This window comes from Leopardus geoffroyi, chromosome A2 (genome assembly GCF_018350155.1).
Source record: "Leopardus geoffroyi isolate Oge1 chromosome A2, O.geoffroyi_Oge1_pat1.0, whole genome shotgun sequence".
Taxonomy (NCBI): domain Eukaryota; kingdom Metazoa; phylum Chordata; class Mammalia; order Carnivora; family Felidae; genus Leopardus; species Leopardus geoffroyi.
Window position 1 is genome coordinate 150068223 of NC_059331.1, and position 22518 is coordinate 150090740.

The 22518-nt window shown below is 43.6% G+C and overlaps 1 protein-coding gene across 2 annotated transcripts in view; it reads left to right on the top strand.

The window, feature by feature from the left end:
- Positions 1–22518, top strand: part of EXOC4 (exocyst complex component 4) — a 766053-nt gene that overhangs the window by 634562 nt on the left and 108973 nt on the right. Inside the window, exons 14-16 of one of the 2 annotated variants that reach the window (XM_045495681.1) lie at positions 10244–10422; positions 10497–10499; positions 13875–13909. In XM_045495681.1, coding sequence (XP_045351637.1) covers positions 10244–10422; positions 10497–10499; positions 13875–13894 — 202 coding nt within the window. In that variant the 3' untranslated portion in view covers positions 13895–13909. Of the gene's footprint in view, positions 1–10243; positions 10423–10496; positions 10500–13874; positions 13910–22518 lie in introns of those variants that run through there. The other variant, XM_045495680.1, reaches the window with a different exon arrangement.

Below are 22518 nucleotides of genomic sequence, written 5' to 3' on the forward strand. Positions count from 1 at the left end.
TGTGTCTCCCCTGCTTCAGCACTACTTGAGAGTTGAGTGCTCAAGAAAGTCCAATTCCTTGATAAGAAGTAATTTTTGTGTGTCTTGAGGCAGCAAGACTGAGGGCTGTGGAATCCCTGGGCAAAGTGAAACCCTAATGCTACTGTAACTTGTGAGGGGCAGTGTGGCTTATTATGGCCCTGATCAGTAAACTAAGAACAAAAACTGTTCACACTTTTGCTACAGTGTGCAAATAAACACATCTTCCTCTGTGTGTTTTAGTTTCCCTATAAAATGCTTCATAAATGTTCACCATCTTTGGGAAACCCAGTCAAGGAACACATTCATAGAGCCAGGCACAATTTAACACAGTATTTTTCAAACTCTGGGTTATGGCATATTAGCGGACTATGAAATTATTCTAGTGGGTTTTGATCCCACCACAGGATCTAAGACAGAGCCTGGGTAATGGTGGATTCCTCGTATGTATCTGCTAACAAATGGATGAGTCAATAATAAAAAGACAAATAACCCAATTAAAAAATGAACAAAGGATCACAATTGACATTTCTCTAAGGAAGATATACAGATGGTCAATAAACACACGAAAAGATGCTCAATATCATTAGCCATCAAGGAAATGCAAATCAAAACTACACTGAGATATATGCTTCTTGACATACACGAAGATGACTGTAGTTTTTAAAAAGACAGATAATAACAACAGTTGGCAAGGGTGTCGAGAAATCAGAGCCCACATATACAGCTGGAAAATGGTGCCGCAATTTTGGAATACAATGTGATATTTCCTTGAAAGGTTAAAGATAGTCACCATATGACCCACCAGTTGCACTCCCAGGTGTATATACCTAGAGAAATGAAAACACACCCCCACACAAAGATGTATACATGAAAGCTTATAGCAGCAATACTCACAATAGCCTAGAAGTGGAAACAACCCTAATGTCCATCAACTGATGAATGGATAAACAAAATGTGGCATATCCATACAATGGACTATTATCTGGTAATACAAGAAATGAACACAGATGAACCTTGAAAACATGGTAAGTAAAAGAAGTCAGTCACAAAAGACGACCTACCGTATGATTCCTTTTGTATGAATAGGAATCCTAGATGAAGTCCAAAATAGGGAAATCTATTGAGATAGAAAGTAGAGTAATGCTTACTTGGGGCTGGGGGGTCGGGGTTGGGAATTAAGCATAAAGTCTAATGGGTACAGACAGCGTTTGTTTTTGAGGTAATGAAAATGTTCCGCATCGTGGTATGGTCGCGTCACTGTGATGGACTGAAAGCTATTGAACTGCTCGTGTTAACTGGGTAAATTTTACAACATAGGAAATATATTCCAGGAAAGCCACTCTTTTTAAAAATGTCCATGTCTGAGCCCCACCCATGACCAATTAGATCAGAATTTTTGCACATGGAGTTTGGCATGGGGAATTTTGTTTATGCTTACTAGTTAAGCTTTTAAGGTACAGCCAGAGTGAGGACCACTGGTTTATGCTACCCGCCGAGATCCCTCTCAGTGCCAGAATATCAGAAATCCGTGAGTCTAGTGTTTGGTGCCTGTCTCAGTGAGCAACCAGATTTAAAGAAACAAGAGAAAGAGCTGGTGGTCAAACCCCCACCCCCGCCCCCAAGATGGTCATGATTAATTTTTCCTGGCTGTCATCCAGGAGTAGAAACCCAGAAACTACAATTTCCCTGCGACCAGGAAAAAAAAAAAAGTAACAATGAATTAATGCTCTTCTGAGCCCCAAGCAGGACCCAGGAGCAGAAAAGTTGCTGATATTTGAAATATTCACCTTGATTGTGGAGAAGGCCCCTCCCGGACTCCTTCCCAGTTCTGTCTCTGAACAGATTTGTGGACTTCTCAGCCCCATCTAGCCAGGCCAGAGCATTGCAAGTTTTTACAAGGCAGAGGAACGGTAGGCAAAGAAAGCCAACGACAAAAATCCTTGATTGTGATTATTGATGGAGACAAATTTCTAAAGAAGAGCAATTACTTATTAAATGTGAAAAATAGCTACTCACGTGAGAGTGTGTGATGAACATGCATGCAAAACCATTGAAGGGGAGACTTAGTGATGAGTTTTAGCATTTTCTAGGAGGAAAAAAAATAATATTGTAATCAGGATAACTGGGCCATTTTATTCTTATTTATGAGGGTTTAGCCAAGATCATCTTAGAAAAACAGTTTTTGAAAACCTGATTAAAGAACCCATCAGAATGGTACTACCCGCATTATTTTTGACACAGACAAATTAAGTTTTGAAAGGGTTGAAGATTGAGCAGTTGTAAAAAGCAGAAGTGATAAATGGATGTGTCATTGTCACATCTCAATAGAATCAGTCGGTATTATTAGGAATCGAGGTAGATGACCTGACCTTTTTATAACCTTCATCGGTTTAGGCTCCGACAGATAACGGCTAAGTGATCTCCTACAGGTCACCTTAACCAATCTCAGTTTCTCTGCCTACACAACAGAACTAATTAATTCCCAAGCCAAATAATTGACTCCATCCCCAGTAGCATTGAATATGGTAAGACATCATTATTGGGTCTTATGTAAGTCAAGGTCTAATGTGGAAAACAGAAACCATGTCAACTATTTACCTCCAAGAGAATTTAATGCAAGGAATTGGTTATACATTTTAACAAGGATGTATCAAACAGGGACATTACAATAACCCACCGGCAAGAAGCCACAATCTCCCTTTAGCCAGAATGCCAAAGGAGAGAGGCATTTACCAGAACACAGAGGCACCCAAAGTAAGTTGGGGCCTGGTAGGATCTGGAGCCAGGAAGGAGATGCATCTGTTGCCAGAGACATCGCCCAAAGGCGAGAGGGAGGGGGATAAGTGCCCTGCCTTCACCTTGCCTTTGGCCGTCAACATCCCCGACCTAGGGCCTCCCATTGTCAGAACCTGGAAAACAGCCTACAAGGGAGAGTCTGTCTCATCACTCAGTGTGTTAATCTCAAGTCTAGGATTTCCGGTGTCCTCCCTGGTCAGGTCAGATGTGACTTCTCGAATCTGGTGACCTCTGAATGAAACTGGAATGTTGATCACTACCAGTTCCTCATATAAAACGAGTGGGGAAGATGCCACCTCACACCCATTAGGACGGCTGTTATTTAAAAATTAATTAAAAATTTTAAAACCAGAAAATAACACATTTTGGCAAGTTTATGGAGAAATTAGAACCCCCTGTGCATTGCTGGTAGGAATGTAAAATGGTACAGCCACTGTGGAAGGCATTTTGGTAGTCCCTGAAAAAGCTAACGCAGAATCACCCTATGATCCAGCCGTCCAGCAATAAAGTTACTGTTTAATAGGAATAGTTTCTGTTTGGGATGATGGAAAAGTTCTGGAAAGAGATAGCGATGATGGCACGTGGTGAGTGTACTTAATGCCATTGAACCGTATACTTAAAAACGGTTAAATGGTCAGCTTCATGTTATGTATATTTTACTGTAAATAAAATGTAGTAGGGGGAGTGGGAAACAAAAAGAAACCATTGGCTGATATGTGCGTAAATATGCAGGCTGCCACAGCCCCTGTAACTGGTCAGAAGCAGCAGATGATATTGAGGACTTCCTTTTTCTAACCACCCATTCCATGGTGCCCTCGCCCTCTGCCAGCACCTCAGGTGGTCAGGGTTCTCCACCTGGATGTGTTGAATAGAGCCTTTGTTCCTGAGAGACCTGAGTTCTTAGCAGCTCTGCCTTTATTAGGCTGCCCTGGTTTTTCCACTAATTTCACCATGGACCATGGAAACACTCAGATGGAGCCCAGTGAATCTGACGTAGTCCTGCCCGCCCTGATTGTGCAGAAGCAACAACACATGTCCCCCTCTTGGCAATTGAGGCCCGTCATTCCAGGCATCAAAGTAACGCCTCTCTGCCTGCGGGCTCAGTAGTGAGAAGCCCAGAAAACCACATGACAGTCTCTGCTACCAATTTAATGTGGTCATTGTTGTATCCTCTGGTGGAGACCTTCCTTCCTGAACACCTGAAAAGTGGCCTAGTGCCACGTGGGGGGGATGGGGGGGTGAGGCAAGAGTAGACCCTCCATAAGAGAGGAGAGCCCATTGCTACTTTTATTCCTTAGTCCCCAGACCCATATTTTCTTGTCATTGGGGGGAAAAATACTCTATGTGGGTCTCTGAGTCAGGCCCTCAGCACTCCAGCCTTAGAGGTGTTGCCTTCCAGCTGGACCATAGCTGAATCCTACATAGGCCAACCCTTCCATCAGGCCAGCTCCCCCCCCCCCACCCCCCTCACCCCCCCCCCACCCCCGGGGGATTGGGTATGCAACAAGACGGGAATTCCCGGAGCATCAGCTCTGCCTTACTTCTTTTGCTGCAAAATGAGTTCCTTGGCCAGAAACGTGGTCGAACAGGATTAGCAGGATTGTTGAGGAAGACCTTGAGGAAAGCAGTACTTCTGGAAACATTCCAGTCGAGGGGCTGTTACAGCAAGGGGGCACAACACTGCCCCTTAGAAGGTGCAAGAAGTCTGCGTGAGTCTGGTTCGCTATATGAGCCAGTCCTGGTTCCTCCCTGCCCTGTCCTGGATCAGAGAGGAGTGCACTCTGGCAGGGTTTCCCTGACTCCTGGGGCAGTTCTCACACGGCAGGGGTGAAGCCGCGGTGGGAGACTGGGGGAGATTTGCTGGGAGAGCAAGCAGTGAGTCTGGGTATACAATGTCATGTGATCAAACATAGCCCAGATCTGCAGGTCAATCATGTTGAAACTATTTGCAGTGTTTCTTTCAGAAATGCATTTAGTCTGCTGAAAATGCAGATTTTTTTTTTTTTTTTGCCTTGCTAAGATTGCAGCGGATAACAGAACTATTTAAAGACTAAACGGAGACAATTTTCAGCATCTCCGGCAAAATTCTCTTAAATGAATTCTTGTCAGATAGACCTCCTTAAAGATTATAATTGTGTGGTAAAATTAAATTAAACAGGTTTTACACTCTTGGCAAAATCTCCTAAATGAATTCTTGTCAGATCAAGCTTTTAAAGATTATAATTGTGTGCTAAAATTAAGCTTAACAGGCTCGACACTTCTGTGGTTTTCATGGGCTCCTACGCGAGCGTGTTGGCCTCCTGATGATGAAGGTGGCGCCTCACACGGGCCCCGGTTCCTAAAACACACAGCTTTTGAGTTCTGATTCCTGTTCCCGGCTCTGACAAATGGTCTGTGGGCAGTTAGCGGGTGCCTGTTACTTCTGAATTTCTGTTACTTCACCTTCTCAAGGTAATGATTGTTCTGTTGCCGTTTCACTCAAATATATGTCATGTGCTCCTTAATTAATGTGCTTACATAGCAAGCAGGGGAGGAAGAGTGAGTAGAAATTTGGATCTGGAAATATTGGCCTAGATGCTGGGTGGTAGGCATTCTGGCAGTGAGACCCTCTTGAGTCTCATCTTGACTCATCTTGAGCAAACCTGGAGCCACAGCCCACACCAGCCTTCAGACCAGCCGACTGGTCATTGTCTCCCAGTTTGGCTAAAATAACTATAGTATCCGTGCCTTCCAATTTCCCATGCTAAAATTCTTGAAATGGCCCTTTGAAAGATTTTCTCATTCATTTGTGGTAGGGTTACCAACTTCGGTGTGTTTTTTTGTTTTGTTTTTTTTTGGGTTTGTTGGTTTTAATGTTTATTTTTGAGAGAGAAAGACAGAGCCTGAGCAGGGGAGGAGTGGAGAGAGGAGGCCACAGAATCTGAAGCAGGCTCTAGGCTCCGAGTTGTCAGCCCAGAGCCCGACGCGGGGCTCGAACCCACCAGCTGTGAGATCATGACCTGAGCCAAAGTCGGACACTTAACCGTTCAACCGACTGAGCCACCCAGGCGCCCCTCCCAGGTTTTGTTTTTGTTTTTGTTTTTGTTTTTGTTTTTTAATTTTTTTTTTCAACGTTTTTTATTTATTTATTTTTGGGACAGAGAGAGACACAGCATGAACGGGGGAAGGGCAGAGAGAGAGGGAGACACAGAATCGGAAACAGGCTCCAGGCTCCGAGCCATCAGCCCAGAGCCCGACGCGGGGCTCGAACTCACGGACCGCGAGATCGTGACCTGGCTGAAGTCGGACGCTTAACCGACTGCGCCACCCAGGCGCCCCCCCAGGTTTTGTTTTTAACTAAAAAGTATACATGTTCTCTGGAGAAAATACAGGAAATACAGAGATGCACAAAGCATGATCTTGTTACACAGCGCACGTCTTGGTGTGTAGATATCCAGTCCAGTCTTTTTTAGTTCATATAGATACATAATCATTTTCTTTTTTAATATCATAGAGTTTTATAACAGCTTGTTTTACTCGGCTGCAGATCATGGCTAAAAATAAGCCAGAGGAAACATTTTTCTGTGGTAGCAAGTATTTTTTACTATATAATTTCTAATGACTGCATAGCTTTCCACAGTGTGGATATACCATAATTTATTTAATAAATTAGAGGGTTTAGAAAAAGATCCACAGTCGAGCAACTAAAGCCATCCCCTAAGGTTATTGTAACGCGTAAAAACCATCCACCAAGCTCTTTGACACCCACAAATCCTCGAAGGAATGATTTCTTGTGTGAAATCGTTTTAGCTGTCAATCATTTATCCTCAATGTCATGGTTTCTGTGCTCTCTCCAGGTTGTTAGGGGGTGATTATGGATTCCTGTCAAATGAGATGTCTGCTATGTATTCAACATGAGGCAGTTTGTGTTTTCCTCAGTCTGTTGCTCTCCCGTCGGAGGAGGTTGAGCAAATCGCAGTGAGCCAAAGGGAAATGGGATAGGCATCCAGGGCTGGAAGGTGCACCACAGACATGCCCAGGGCCCAGAGAGCCCCACCCAAGCACATTAGACTTCCACATAAATACATTTGTCTTGATTGTCACGTTGCGCCCAGGGTTACACCTACATGCATGAAAATGCCTCCAAGCCTGATTTTCAAAGCTGTTTGCCTCCCCTGTTGCTTTTTAACCACCCAGCTCAGAGGCATTTTTTTGTGTTGCATCTATCAAAGATGATTAAGGGGCTGGGAGAGTTGATACGTAAGGACAGATTAAGAAAACTAAATATTTACAACTTGACTGAGTGACAGCCACAGGGAAGATATTATAACTGTCTGCTGGGCTCAAAGCAAGGAGGAGACATTGTTTTGCCTTTCCCTGCAACTTGATTTCAGGGATATCTAAATTCAGAAAAGTTCTCTGAGCGTGACATCATGTATGCTAATTAGATCATTGTGTCAGTTAGAAATTGCATTTCGTTGCGGGTAGCAGAAACTTGGAATAGCGGTGGCTTAAACAAATAGGGCTTCGCTGTCCCTCCCATAACTTGAAGCCCAGAAGTGCGTTGTCTCCGGCCGTATCGCAGCTCCGTGGTGACACTGGGGCACGCACACCACCCACCTGGGCCTCTATCATTCTGAGCATTGTTTTCATACTCATACGCACCTGATGTTCAAAGAAGCACGACTGCATTCCAGAAAGGGAGGAGGCAAAAGAGGCCCCTGCCAGCTAAGACTCTTCAAAGAGCTTTCCTGGAAGCCCACCTCCTGGTTTCGGTTTAGAGCTACATCTGCCGCAAGGGCGGGGAAATTGAGGGGCGTTTTTGTTTTGTTTTGTTTTTAAGTCGCATACGTTGCTGACCCCAACAATACCAGGGTCCTTTTACTAAGAAGGCATATGGGATCATGGATACTGGCTCGGCAACCAGGGGCTTCTGTCACAGCAATTTACGTCTTGGAGATTCTGGCAAGTCTGGCCTGTGAGACACAGTGATATGTGCTGTGATGTTACAAGGCCCCACTTGTAAAACGAGCCCTTGAGATCTAATTTATTTACTTCTGATCACTCACCTATTTCAATTCATTCATCGTAGCGCACCCTGGGTTGGCACTAAATAAACCAGCCATCTCAACAGGCCAGAGTGATAGAACTACAACTTGTTACCTTTCACCAAGTTCCATGCACTTACCATCACCTGAATGATTTGTTTCAAAATACTGCAAGACAAAGAGAGGGGCGCCTGGGTGGCTCAGCTGGTTGAGCATCCGACTCTTTTTGTTTGCTTGTTTTTTAAGTTTATTTATTTATTTTGGGAGAGAGAACAAATCCCAAGCAGGCTCTGCGTTATCGGCGTGGAGCCCGACCTGGGGGCTCGAACTCACAAGCCATGAGATCGTGACCCGAGCTGAAATCAAGAGTCTGATGCTTAACCTACGAAACCACCGAGGCATCCACCTCTTGATTTCTGCTCGGGCCATGATCACAGGGTCGTGGGATCGAGCCCCACGTCAGGCTCCACACTGAGCACTGAGCCTCCTCAAGATTCTCCCCACCCCTGACCCTCGCTTTCTCATGTGCGTGGGCACAAGCTCCCTCAATCTCTCTCTCCAAAACAAAACAAACAAAAATACTCCAAGGCAGATGGGGAGTGGATGAGGATAGATGAACTAAGGCTTACCATGAGTTGCTAATAATTGAAGCTGAGCTTTGGCTACACGGGGGGTTATTGTACGCTTCTCTCTGCGTGTGTAATTACTGAAATTTTCCCAGTAAAGACTTTTTAAATCCCCTCTATTTTTACGTTACTTCCTATGAGGACACCACTACCGCCCCTAGCTAACGGTGCTCGGAGAAGCAAAGGCGATTCACACGGTGAATGACAGACTGAGAATTCAGCCCCAGATGTGTCTTTGGTTTGACTTTGAAGCCTGGGCTGCAACTCTTTGTGCTCAAAGAACGCGTGCTTCCCAGACAAGGGCCTGAAACGAGTTAGAAACGCAAACTTTTGGGTCCCACCCCAAAACCTTTTTACGTGACCTCTGCGTAAAGGCTCGTACGCACGCTCCGAGGTTCCTGGGCTGGCTACGTGTTGCCTCTGGGACCACGGCTTACCCGACTCGGCCAATTATGACTTCCTTAAAAAATGCGCGAAACATTCGAAAATGTCCGAAACTCTCCGTTGAAACAAAAAGCCTAATGGCGAGTCACTACTTGGCAGCATAAACCCTTTTTATGAAGCATTTAATTCACAGCAGGCGTTTTTCTCAACGTGGAGCGTCTGCTCTAGTGCTGGGCCCTACGGGCCCATGTGTCAATTAAGCATCCTTCTGACTGTATGTCAGCTGCTACTAATCACTGTCTGCTGGACACTTCATTCGGTTTGTTCTACTTAAATAAACCCTTTGCTCCTGCTCACTTAAGGTGTTCTGAGGTTTCAAAAGCCTTGGGACTTACAGAAAACTCTCCAGGTGCCTGTTCCAACCTCCACCAGCCGCAACCCTGCTTACTCACCTGCGTAGAACTTGCCCTAAAAGACCAGATTTTTCTCCCTAGCGTCCTCGGTCGTCTTCTGTCACATCAGCCCTCTGTCTTTTTGAAAGAAAGGGCACTGTGGGAATTAAGACTGAGTCCCAGCTCTGCCCCTTGTGTGTTATTGGGGCAAAACGGTTCACCTCTGGGCCTCCATTTCTGCACATGTGCAAGGGCAGTGCTGTATGGTCTTCAGGGGCCCCTCTGCCCCCTCCTTCTGTGAGCCCACAGAATTTGGGTTTTCAGCACCCCCGCCCCCGCCACCACCAAACTGTCATGAGGACACAGATTTGTGCGAAGACCACCTGACTCTATTTTTCCAGAGGATCCAGCATTGATTTTTACTGGTTTCTCTTTTCGAACAACACAGAGCTTGATGCTTTGTAGTTCATTCGCTTCAGATCCCTTTTAGAGCAAGTAAACGAGTGAATGAACGAGGCCTGTCCATCTGAACTATAATCTGCTCTCTTAAGAGGCTGGACCCTCTTTGCTTTTGAACATTCTAAAACATTTTCTAGCTGATTAACTTGGTGGTTTTTATGTATTACAATAACCTTCAACCGTGTACATTTTTAATGTTGTTCAGCAACATCCATAACAGAAGAGGCGAGGACGTACCCACAAGAGGGCAGCCATCAAAGCCATCCCCAGCGACCATCACTGTCTAGGTCAGGTCCATGCCGGTTCCTGTTGAAGGTATAAGCGTCAGGGGAACTTCATTCTTCTAAGAACCATCTTTCTCCAATTAGAGTAATTTTAAGCAGGTATACGGTAGTTTGCTAAACTTATAGGAAAGATCGCATGCTATGAAATAGCAACTATAACAAGTAACACAGTGCTAGACATGCCTTAAAAAGTACTGCCCACCCCCTCTCTTTTCTGCGCTGTGTGTGAAGTATGTTTCTGATTTGTTTTTCAGGGCAGCCTTTGGTAAGGAGTCAGAAGTTCTTATTGGGAACCTGGGTGACAAATTAATCCCTCCGCAAGACATCCTCCGTGATGTCAGTGACCTCAAAGCTTTGGCCAACATGCATGAAAGCCTGGAATGGTTAGCAGGTCGAACAAAGTCAGCTTTCTCCAATCTTTCTACATCCCAGAGTAAGTATCAGTCATGGCGGCCGTTTTGGGGACAGCAGAGGAACTAGACTAAGTAGTTTCATTGGAAATGTGAGTGCGTGTACATGTCCCCATATGAGGGAAGGCCAGGTTGTCAGAAGGTCTGTGCTAGATCCGTGCAAGAATTCTGCTTGGGCTGCGCCTTATGTCCTTTGTGGTTCTTCTAAAGGACATAATCTCGGCTTTCCTGTGTGAGACGTGGAAGGCCAAAAAAGGTTCGTGTTCACATAGCTTGATGTTAAACCTTCGAAACATAAAATCGTGTAAGAACACACCATTGTGTCTCAGGAACAGAAAGCAACACCTTTGCCCTCCTCACAATAACTTCTCAAGGATGGAAACAGTATCTCAGAGCTGAGCACACAGCTGATGTTTTCATTTTAATGAAAAAGTGTCTAACAAGAGAATAATAGAAGTGACGAAGATGCTAGGAAATAAAAAAATGGGAAAAACAGTTATTCCCGAAAAGAGATGGATGAGAGATAACTTAACTATAGGATTCAAGGAAAGGAACGTATAGGATATGAAATAAAAACAGGAAACTTTTTTCCATTGAGGACCATTGACTCTGAGAGACATCATTTGAAAACTTTAAGGCCCATAAGCTTTATTCAATAACTATAAAATAAGTATTTTTTAAATTTAAAAATTTTTTTTAAGTTTATCTTTTTTAGTGTTCATTTATTTTTCAGAGAGAGAGAGAGAGAGAGAATGAGCAGGGGAGGAGCAGAGAGAGGGGGACAGAGGATCTGAAGCAGGCTCTACACTGACAGCGGAGAGCCCGACATGAGGCTCAAACTCACAAACCATGAGATCATGATCTGAGCCAAAGTCAGATGCTTAAATTACTGAGCCACCCAGGCACCCCTTATTTATTTATTTTGAAAGAGAGAGGGAGAGAGAGAGAAAGAGAGAGGTAGGGCAGAGAGAGAGAGGGAGAGAGAGAATCCCAAGCAGGCTCTGCACTGTCAGCACAGAGCCAGACACGGGGCTCAAACCCACAAAGTGTGAGATCATGACCTGAGCTGAGTCAAGAGTCAGACGCTTAACCAGCTGAGCCACCCAGGCACCCCCATAAATCCTTTTTTTTTAAGGCATTAGTTCAGAAGTATGTGTTAGGCAGTTAAAAGCAAAGAAAAAATGATAGGAAGAAGGAATAAAGGCACTGACAGATTTGAGTGCATAAATAAACAACAGAAAAAAGTAACATAACAGCAATAACATGAAAGAAACCATCGGCTTTGAACTTAATATTAGAGTTAATGTTAGGAGATAATTAAAAAGAAAATACTTGCATTGTTTGGACTAAACTTCAGTGTAAGTTATTATCATCGTCTTTTGAAAAGTCATTCTTTGATTAACCACGGTTTCCAGCCTAGAGATGGGAAGAGGTGTGGCTGAAACTCACAGGGGTAAATTCTCCCCTGCCATGTGGACCCAGAGAGTCTCGGAGTCCCTTGAATGCTCACTGCTCAACTGGTCTCATGCTGATTGTGTAGCTATCCTGAAGGTCAGTAGCAGGTGGGGAAAATGGACAGAAGGAAGGGGCTTTGAGCAAGATTATAAGCTCTGCTTTAGAAATCCTCTTGAAATACTACTTTTATTTATACTTTTATTTTTATACTTTTTATTACTTAGCATTACTTTTTCTCTGAGGATAAAATTATACCTATTTATTCTCAGAATCTATAAGAATTGGATAGTTTGGGCACAGTGCTCGGCCTGCGCAGATCTGTAGATATCCTTGAAAGGCCCTCAACTTGCTAATCCTGTCATTATCAGGCAATCTGTTACAAGCAGTTGTCTAAATTATCCGTTTTATCTCCCAGTCCCACCCCACTCCACCACAAAGAAAAGTCAGAGCTAATTGCCCTTTTGATAATTGCCAAATAAACAGTCCCCTAAAGGGACCCCGTGCTTCTTTTCCCGGTTTTTCCTTTGACCCTGACAAATGCCGGACTGGTCGGGTTGGCTTATTAATGATGATTGGAAGGGGTCCTCTCGCTTGGTGGGCCATCAACATCTAATGTTTAATAATGCAGTCGCTTATTTCAGTGGCTCAGCATTCCAGATTTCTGTTCTGTCCGTTTTAAAAGGGTTTTTACACAGCAAGACAGTACATAACCTCTACAACAAGCCACTGCCGGGCTAACGTGGCATCATCTGTTTTCAAAAAGAGAAAGATGTTCTCTGAGTTACGCTCAACTTTGTAATTGCACAATTTAGCTGTTGTCTTCATGTCACTGAGAGTCCCTAGTACACTTGATGTCTAATTCTTGCCTTTAATCATCTCTGTTATTCTGACAAAGATCTCTTCGACCACACCCATTAATACTTTGTCTCCTGTGCTCAGTTCCATTTTATAATATAAGTTATACTCTCTCGGTTCCTTTCACGGTGATTATTCCACCCAGTGAGTGATTTAAGTGACTGTCAGCATTTTGATGATCAGTACAAAACCCAAGTGAACTATAATCACTACTTATGTTGTCTTTGCTAAAACAAAGCACCAAGCAAACCTGGTTTATTCCACTAACAACGAGCCTAGCTCACCCACACTCGTCTGTTCTTTGAATTCCCAAGAGAGGTGCCCATTGATGTTTATAATTTGAGCAATGCAGGGAATTCTCTGATAATGGGTTACTTTGATTGCCCCATGTCAGTGTGACTCTAGAAAGGGAATAAGGGACAGGTCTTTATTATTCTTTTGAAAAGTGAACTAAATGATCACCTCAACAGAAGCGTTTCCAAATCCAGAGATTGGATAACATGAAGGAAATGCCAGCCTTTTATCTAGCACTCATGGATCCTCAGCAGGATGGGAAGAAATCCAGAAAAGATTGTAGGTTTATTTCTTGTTCTGCATCCTGTTCATCGTTTGGTATGGTAAATACCAGGCTTCGGTATAATGCGGAAGCTATTAATGTGAGGGAGTAGAGCAAGTTGGCAGAGAATTATTTTCATAGTAGAATATTTGTCCAGACAGTACAGCAGGACTCTCACCCTCCCGAAACATCCCATGTCATACAGAAGAGAGTATAGTGGGCGCTGGGGTGGCTCGGTCGGTTGAGCATCTGACTCTTGGTTTTAGCTCAGGTCATGATCCCAGGGTCCTGGGATCAAGCCCCATGTTGGGCTCCATGATGAGTGTGTTGCCCACTTGGGATTCATTATCTCTCTCTCTCTCTCTCTCTCTCTCTCTCTCTCTCCCCCTCCCCCCTCCCCTTCTGCCCCTCTCCCTGCTCATGCTCTCTCTCTCTCTCAAATAAAAAAATTTTTAAATATTTAAAAAAACAAAAAAGAAGAGAGTATTGCCTTTTAGAGGTAGGGCATGGTTGCCCATTTGTCCAATAGGTCAAAGTTGACCATTTCTTCAAAGATAATTTTTCTTTTGGTGTTTGCCTAAATGTCACTCTGTCTCTCTATACTCAAAGTGTCTCCTCCCCTCAGATAGGTCCTGCCTACATCAAAGGCACTGTTCTTACTTTTGTCCTACTGCAGTCCTCAGTTCCTGCTCCATTTCCTTAGGTAACCCCCACCACCCTCATCTTCCTTATGCCTGTTCTACATAGGGTTCTTTCCAGTGAAAGAAACAAACTAATTGAAAGAAAAAAAAATAATGCATTGACTCATAAAACTGGTTAATCAGAAGACTTCAGGAGTGGCTGGATCCAGGTTTACAAGACATGCTTACACACCTCTGCATGGTCTTTTGTACTCTCTCCCCCTCCCGCTTTCTGTCTCACTTCTTCTGTCTCCTGGTATTTTCTCTTTATTCCTTTCTATCTCAGGCAAGTGCTTTGTATATGGCAACATCCTTGGCCACCAGCAGTCCCGGGATTTATTTGATCCCAGACAAAAAGAGCATTTCCGCCAGGAGCTCCAGAAACAGTTCCAGAAAGGTCTTGGGTTGACCCAGCTTGACCTTCTTTCATGAGTTTCTCTGATTCTCCTTGTATAAATCTTGTTTTCTGAGTCTGTTTTTCTCCCTACCTGTACCTCAGTCTCTGTCTCCTACTCCCAGAACTCTTTTATATGCAGGACATTTTCAGTGCAAAGAAGTTGAGCGGGATCAGAGTTAGCACTGGGCGTTCAGGATCTAGGTTTATACATATTTTCCCTCATTGATCACGATTTCAGCCTTGTAGTACAGATTCCAGATAACATCTGCCCTTTGTAATATCTGCTGTGTGTAAAAATCCTAAACAAAGACTCTGAGATTAACTGTTATGGTTAAGAAAATTCTCAGCAAATGTGACCTACATAAAAATTATTGGAGTGTATTCAATTTGAACACTAATGCTGTTCTTTTGTATTGTATCCTTTTGTTTTAGGGATGTGTTGCTTTTAAAAATAGACTACAGAGGACTACAAAGGGCTCAAGGGTTTATTCTGTCTGCATTGCTTCCTCAGGGGGCCTCCTCTCTGGCTTGGAGTCTGTAAAAAAAAAATCTCCAGGATTAGAGATTCTAAAACATCCTTGATTACATATTCTGCTCTTCAAGTAACCTTACCGTCTGGGAGGTCCGTCTTTCTCTTTCTTTCTTTCTTTCTTTCTTTCTTTCTTTCTTTCTTTCTTTCTTTCTTTCTTTTTCTTTCTTTCTTTCTTTCTCCAAAGTCCTTTTGCTTCAGTCTAAACCTCTTTCTTCTGTCGTATTCTTCAGAAATTAAATGTTGGCTGTTTTCTCTGTAAAATACTAAATGTGTCTGAAAATATTTCCCTGGCCCCTACCTGCCCATCTCTACAGATTAGATAGACTAAGACTTCTGGCCTGAGGATCCCAGTCTCTGAATCAAGAGCAACCAAATGTGGGAGAATTAGGAGCCCAGAGCAGGCCCAAGTTCACTGACACTCTCTTGGATGGAGACTTGGCTGTTTGTGAATGTGGGCCCTTCTGTAGGTGACTTTGACCCAGGCTTCTCCACCTCTGCTCGCAGTTCTCATTACCGAAGTTCTTGCTGAACCCACATGCATGGATGATAAACAATAAAATGCCATACCCTACTCTTTTCCAGTTTAAGAAATCAAAAGGTTAAAATATCCCTCTCACCTCCAGACTGAGTAAATGTCATAATTTTGGTTCCTGGAATTGGTTCTGGAATTGTACTATTAGTTATACAATTTTTTATCCACTTCCTTTCTAATTGTAAAAACTATTTTTAAGCATACAGTACAGAAGTGTTAAATATATTATTGTATAGCAGATCACTAGAACTTTTTCATCAAACTCTATACCCATTGAACAATTCTCCATTTCCCCTCTCTCCCAGCCCCGGGGAGCCACATTCTACTTCCTGTTTCTAGAAGTTTGACTTTAGATACCCTTACATATTTGGAATCATACCGAATTTATCTTCTTGGGACTGGCCTATTTCACTTAACATAATGGCGTCAAGATGCATCCATGTTGTAGCATGTGATAGGATTTCCTTCTTTTTTATGGCTGAAAAATATTTCATTGTATGTGTATACCACCTTTTTAAAATTCATGCATCTGTCAGTGGACGTTTGGGTTGCTTCCAACTCTTGGCTGTTGCAAATAACGCTGTAGTGAATATGTGTGTGAAATTATGCTTCTTTCTGGAAGTGAAATTATTGCTAGGGATCTTAGAAACCATCTGGCCCAACTCCCTTATTTTGCACGCGAGGAAATCGAGGCTTCAGAATGGTCACGCTGCATGTCTGTGCCTGAACTGGGATGGATCCAGCTCTTCAAATTCCCACTTTAATTTTCTCTCCGCTGCATCATTGTCTTGACTGGGACCAAGACAGTGCCAGCAAGGCCGTTCATGCCGTATTTCTATTAAAGCATCCCGGAGGGTCATCACGTTTTTTTTCACGCAAGCACTTTAATGCCAACATCCAACCTGTGATCATTTCCGATCATCATTGTCAGTGTGTAACCAGAATTTCTAGGCCTTAAATATACAGGATTATTGTACGTATCCCTTGTGAATGTCATCATAGTGGTCGGAGAACATTTCTCGAACGTGTCACTCTCTATTTTTGTTCTATGGCTATTCTCTAACTTAGAAGCTCCACCTGTCTTGTTATGTTATATATTCGAGATACTGCACTGTCCTATCCAGTAGCCCCTACCCTTGTGTGGTGAATTAAACTTAAAGAAAACTCAGAATTCAGCTCCTCATTTGAATGCTCCACATTTACAGCAGTTCAGTGTTTCCCAAACTTAGCAGTGAATTCTCTCACCACAAAGCACCTCACAGGACTTTTCTTCCATGGAACAACTTGTGGGAAACACTGCCCTGTGCTATTATTGACATAATTGATTCAGCATCTTTCATGTCTCCCAACACGGTCAGGTACAGGGCGGGACAGATGTTTTACTGTTGCAGGAATATAATTTTGTATCATCGGCAAACGCGCACGCCATCAGATGGTTTGTGTTACAATTCGGTTGATTATTTGATTTGTGCGATCCTTTTTAGAAAGGTTCACATCAACCAGTATAAAATGACCGTGGTTCCCTTTTTCGTGTGTTGCAAACTTGGCTGGTACACTGACCTTCCTCCAGTCGCTGTGCTTCCCTCACGGTTCCTGAAGACTCCAGCTGCTCGTATAATCCCTTACCTCCATTCACTGTTGAATGCCTGTATGTCCATTGTGGGGGTCCAGGCATGGATTTTTTATTAGAATTTTTATTTCGGAAGAGCTTTAGACTCAGAGTAAAGTGACAGAAATGTCAGAGTTTCCTTGCGTCTCACACCCATTTCTCCCGACTGTTAACATCTCACACGAGTACTGACACACTCCTCACAACTAATGAACCAGTATTGATACCTTATTATTATTATTATTAACTAATGTCTTTACTTTATGAGACTCTTCCTCAGTTTTTACCTAATGTCCGTTTTGCATTCCAGGATACCCTCCAGGATATAATATATTTAGTCATTATGTCTCTTTGAGTGCATCTAGACTGTGACAGCTTCCTAGCCTTTCTTTGCTTTTGATGACCGTGACCGCTTTGAAAGGAAAACTGGTCAGGTATATTGCAGAATGTCCTTCAGTATGGGTTTGCCTAATCTCTTTTCGTGATGAGACTGAGCTTATGGGTTTGGGGAAGGAAAACCACAGAGATAAAGTGCTAGTCTCATCAAATCGTTTCAAGAGTAACTCCTATCAGTGTGACTTATCACTGGTGATGTTCTGGGATTGATTTTTATGCCTCCAATTCATGTAGTCCTCTCTAGACAGTTCCTTCTGAATTCTGGATCGACTTTCCACTTATCCACCACAAATTGTTCTGTGTATCTTCGTGGTGACTATTTTTTAACATGATGAATGAATGCATCTATTGTAAGCTCAATGTTTGGGCAAGTTGAATCGCTGCTAAAAAAAAAAAATTAGTTATCTACCTTAAACAATTATGCGGTTGATATAGATTATATAATCTCGTGGGTCTGAAAGTCTGTGTGTGAGAGGAGCTGTTTTTTCTACCCTGAGCCCCTTGATTAGGGCCTATAGCTACTTCTTAGTTACCATATGTGCTAAACAGTCCTTAAGAAACCTACACAATCGGGGCGCCTGGGAGGCTCATTCGGTTGAGCGCCTGACTTCGGCTCAGGTCATGATCTCGCGGTCTGTGAGTTCGAGCCCCACGTCAGGCTCTGTGCTGACAGCTCGGAGCCTGGAGCCTGTTCCAGATTCTGTGTCTCTCCATCTCTCGGCCCCTCCCCTGCTCGTGCTCTGTGTCTCTCTGTCTCTCAATAACAAATAAGCGTTAAAAAAATTAAAAAAAAAAAAAAAAGAAACCTACACAATCCTATTTCAGACAAAGCTGTGCTGAGATGAAAAGAGTTATCTGAATTTTCTTTATTAAAAAGTCTTAACCCAAGTTCATTAGGTTCTAACGTGCAATGTTGACTCAAAACCTGTGTATGAGTGAGACTGGCTTCCTGAGAAATGTACTTCTCAAAGTTGGCCTCACATCAGTTGTCATCAGTTGAGAGCTTTTCTCATCCTGATGTTGGGCCCCGCTCTCAGAGATTTGTCATTTAATTGTTCCAAGGTGCGGCCTGAGCGTTGCCAAACCAGTCAGATCAGAGGTCAAGAACCAGTGTTTTAAAGGATTGCTCCTCAACCTTGGCTTATATTAGAATGACCTAGAGAGCTTTCGCTCACACCCTCTGGGAGAGATGCCGAGACTACTGTGCTACTGTGCTTTTTATCATCTCCTCAAATGATTCAACAAATAGCCAGGATGGAAAAACACTGTTTTAGAGCCCTTCCCCGTGCCCCCCCCCCCCACCAATGTCTTCTTTGATATCTCTTCCTCTTTATATTGGGGAAATTCTCTGTAGTTACTTTGTTAGTTCTTCTGTTCTCAAAAGCTTGGGATTAACATGACTTCCCATTTAATGGACAAGAACACCAGACCCAAAATGCACTTTGAGTCTATGCCAGAGTCAGGACAACAACCCACTTCCACTTAGCAGCATTTAGCTCGTCAAACTGTGTGTCAAATTGGGTTAAAAATAAAGCCATTCCGGGGCACCTGGGTGGCTCAGTCGGTTAAGCGGCCGACGTCAGCTCAGGTCACCATCTCGCGGTCCGTGAGTTCGAGCCCCGCGTCGGGCTCTGGGCCGACGGCTCAGAGCCTGGAGCCTGTTTCCGATTCTGTGTCTCCCTCTCTCTCTCTGACCCTCCCCCCGTTCATGCTCTGTCTCTCTCTGTCTCAAAATAAATAAATGTTGAAAAAAAAAATTTTTTTTTTTAATTAAAAAATAAATAAATAAAGCCATTCCTCCTGCCCTTCTCAGGACAGCCAAAGGAGAAGGGCACAAGGAATCCTTGTCTCTCTTAACACGAAAGACTGCAATTGCCAAACCAATTGAATGAATGTGAAAGTGTTTACAAGTCAACGGTATCACTGAAAATAAAGATGGAAAAGGTCCGGGTGTCTGTATACTCCCATCCCTCACGTACGTGGTTTTGTGGCGTCCCAGGAGGCCTTTATGCATTGCCTACTATAATTTAACATTTCCTAGAAGATGGAATATGAATTCTCCCATGCTGGAGCTCACTACCGTGGGCTTTTTCTGCCTTACTGGCAAATGGAAGACAAAATGTGGACCCCTCCACATACTCACACCTACTGCTGTTTGTTTTCCTGGCTTGACACACATGAGAATAGAAATGTCCCTAGCCAAGATCTCAGGGGACGCTGTCCTGTTTCAGCTTTGCGTTTGTCAAGCTATTAAGCCAGAGTTTTCCCTGCCGTAATTTCATCTGATTATTTTTAATTAGAACTCCACGCGAGCTAATTCCTCTCTTGCTTCGGTATTTACAAGTTTCAAATATTTGTAGACTGTTATCAGACACCTCCTCACCAGGCATTGCTTAGTCCGACCCTGCATATTTCGTTTCCCTCCTCGTCTTTCTGAGGTTAGGCTTTCTGTGCCGTAATCAGTTTTTGGTCTTGCTAGTAGTCATTTTCTTAAACTGGCTTTCCTTCTGTGGCCTCACTCTCACCTTCCTTCCTCTATCAGTGATGCTGCCCACATTCGCTGCCTTTGGTTAATTTCATTTTTACCGAGAAAATTCAATTACCCCTGGCCTTACACCTTGTTCGTGAGTTTCCTGTCCACTGTCCAACTCCGAATTTATTTTGATCTTACCTAATTGACGCTGCTTCTAGTTCTGTATGTGCTTTTCTCGCTTTTTAAAATAATGTCCCACGTCCGTTTCCATGTTGTACCCAGTTTCACAGCTAATCATATGTTTTGTAGGAGTAAAAACACCAAATGACGATTTTACCACGATTCCATTTTGTTCACTTTCAGTCTTCATTGTACTCTGTTGTTTATAAACTGCTTGAAATTCATCCTAAGGACGGACTGTGTGAAAAGCCCCTGTGCTCAGGATGCTCACCGATTCGTAGGACTCTGTTGAAACCCTGTTGTCACTAACAGTAGAGATGCTGGTGTCAAAGACCATCTGGACCCCTCCAGCTCTTTCTCCGCATTGATGTGCCGTGCGCTCTTACTGCTAATTATCGTTCCAGCTTCAGGCTGACCCATGTTTCTTTGCTTTCAGTACGCTTGAAGCACTGATACACAATGGTCAGCCCTCTTAACATTTCCACCCTGGGGTTCCCTTTCCTCTCATTGAGTACCCTCACGTGGCTCCTGACTTGTGGCCATTTTTGCCTGTCCCCGAATACCTACGATGTTCTTTTAGTTCAGAGACTCTTTCCCGTACTTCTCCTGGTCTAGGAGGCATACAGCACATATGTGACTTTGAAGTCAGGTACACTTGGGGACACGTGAAGGGGGTTATATCACCACAGGGAATGTATTTAGCCTCTCTGAGCTAAAAAGGTCTCTTCACCTGTCAAATCGAAACCGTGATACATACTCCTTGGGTGGCCATAGCCATTAAATGAGATGATGAACTTGGGAGCTGTTAGCAGGGTGTTGTGGGGACTCCATGTGGGGTTCCCGAGGTCCCTACTCTCAGTGTTCTCACTCGAGCTCTCACCCATCGCTCTCCTCCCTCAGTGCTGGGCCTGGACTTTCCTCCCGCCCCTTCCAGCTTCTCTTTGATCTCAAGTCCTACGGTTGGTTGCGTTTAAAACTCTAACAGCTGTGCTCCCGAATCATTTCTAGTAAATCACGGCTCTCAGTCCACCGGGTTCCCCAGTGTTTCAGAGGTCATGGGATGTGTCTGAGAATGGACCTGCGTCTGAAAGTCGCCTCTGTGTACGAGTGCCCATCTGAGAAGCCAGAGTTGAATCTCAAAGAGATACCCTTTTTGTTCTTCAAAACTGTGAAAAGAGGACTCTGTTATTATTTAAAGACAGAACCAGAAACAATTCCCTTCTTGTCAATCAGCTGGTCATCTGTAGAGTTCATGGTCCTGTCTGCATACTGATTAGGAAGCAGTACCCGACCTCCCTCAGCTCAGAGGTGATTATCAATTGTGAAGCTATAGAAGGCCAGTGCTGTGGGCATTTCAGTGTAATTATGGAGCTCTGAGTATCTCTCCGTAAAGAATTATGTGGCTGTTTCTTTGAAAATGCCAACATTTGTATCCATAAGGGAAATATTTTATTAAAATATGGTAATATCATGGAGACTTAAGTATGGTGGCTGGGAGCTTCCAGCTGAATGATCGTATCTTCAAACAAAACTCCAAAGTGGAAACAGGAAGAAGAAATAAAATTGAAAATCTTTGGGAAAAGGAGGAGGCCGGAAGAAGTTGGAAAACAAGGGAGGGCTCTAAAATGACCTCCGGAAATGACAGAGCCAGACAGAGAAGAATAGTGGAAACGCAGGATTACCTGAGCCCCCACCCGAGCTGAGGTGAGGAGTAGCTGTTAGGGCAACAGGACTTGAGCGAAACAAAACCTAAGGGGACTGATTTGGCTGCCAAATAGGAAACCTCTTCTAATGAGAATCAAGTGAAAGATTGTACCTGAGGGCACTGATTGTACTATTCAATCTGAGCTCTTATCTAGAAAAGCCCTGAGATAGTGGGGTGCTTTAAAACTTGAGATAAGCCCACTAACCATGACTTAATGAACTCCTCACTAGAAAAAGAGTATGTCTCTTAATTTCTTCACCCTTGAAACTGAGTTTAGGTATGCTGCAGAGTTGAGTGGGTAGGAGAGACGAATCCTGACAGGAAAAACAAAGAGAATAGAGGGCTGGCCCAGATTTAATGGAAGAAATCACCATCTGTGGAGATTGAATTTAGAAAAATGTTCTAAATGTAAACTGGATATGCTTTTTTCAGACAGCTTACTTATTAATCAATAGTGCGTAAGGACCCTTTCCAGACTGCCAGCCCCAGTAAAGCGTAGCAACGGGGCGCTATGTGCGAATCGTGCGTGCATGCGACAGTCCCAAAGGGCATCACGATGACGGGAATGGACTCAACATTTAGATTGCATTTCACACTTTCAAGGTCCTTTGTAACCATTGATTCTTAATCCCTTATCCCTGCCTGAAGCTGCAGTTGACGGGCCAGTCTTCATTCTCTCAGTTTCACAAAGCATCATCGTGAAACAGAAGTTTGACCATTGGCCCGAGGTCAAAATGGGACAGTGACAA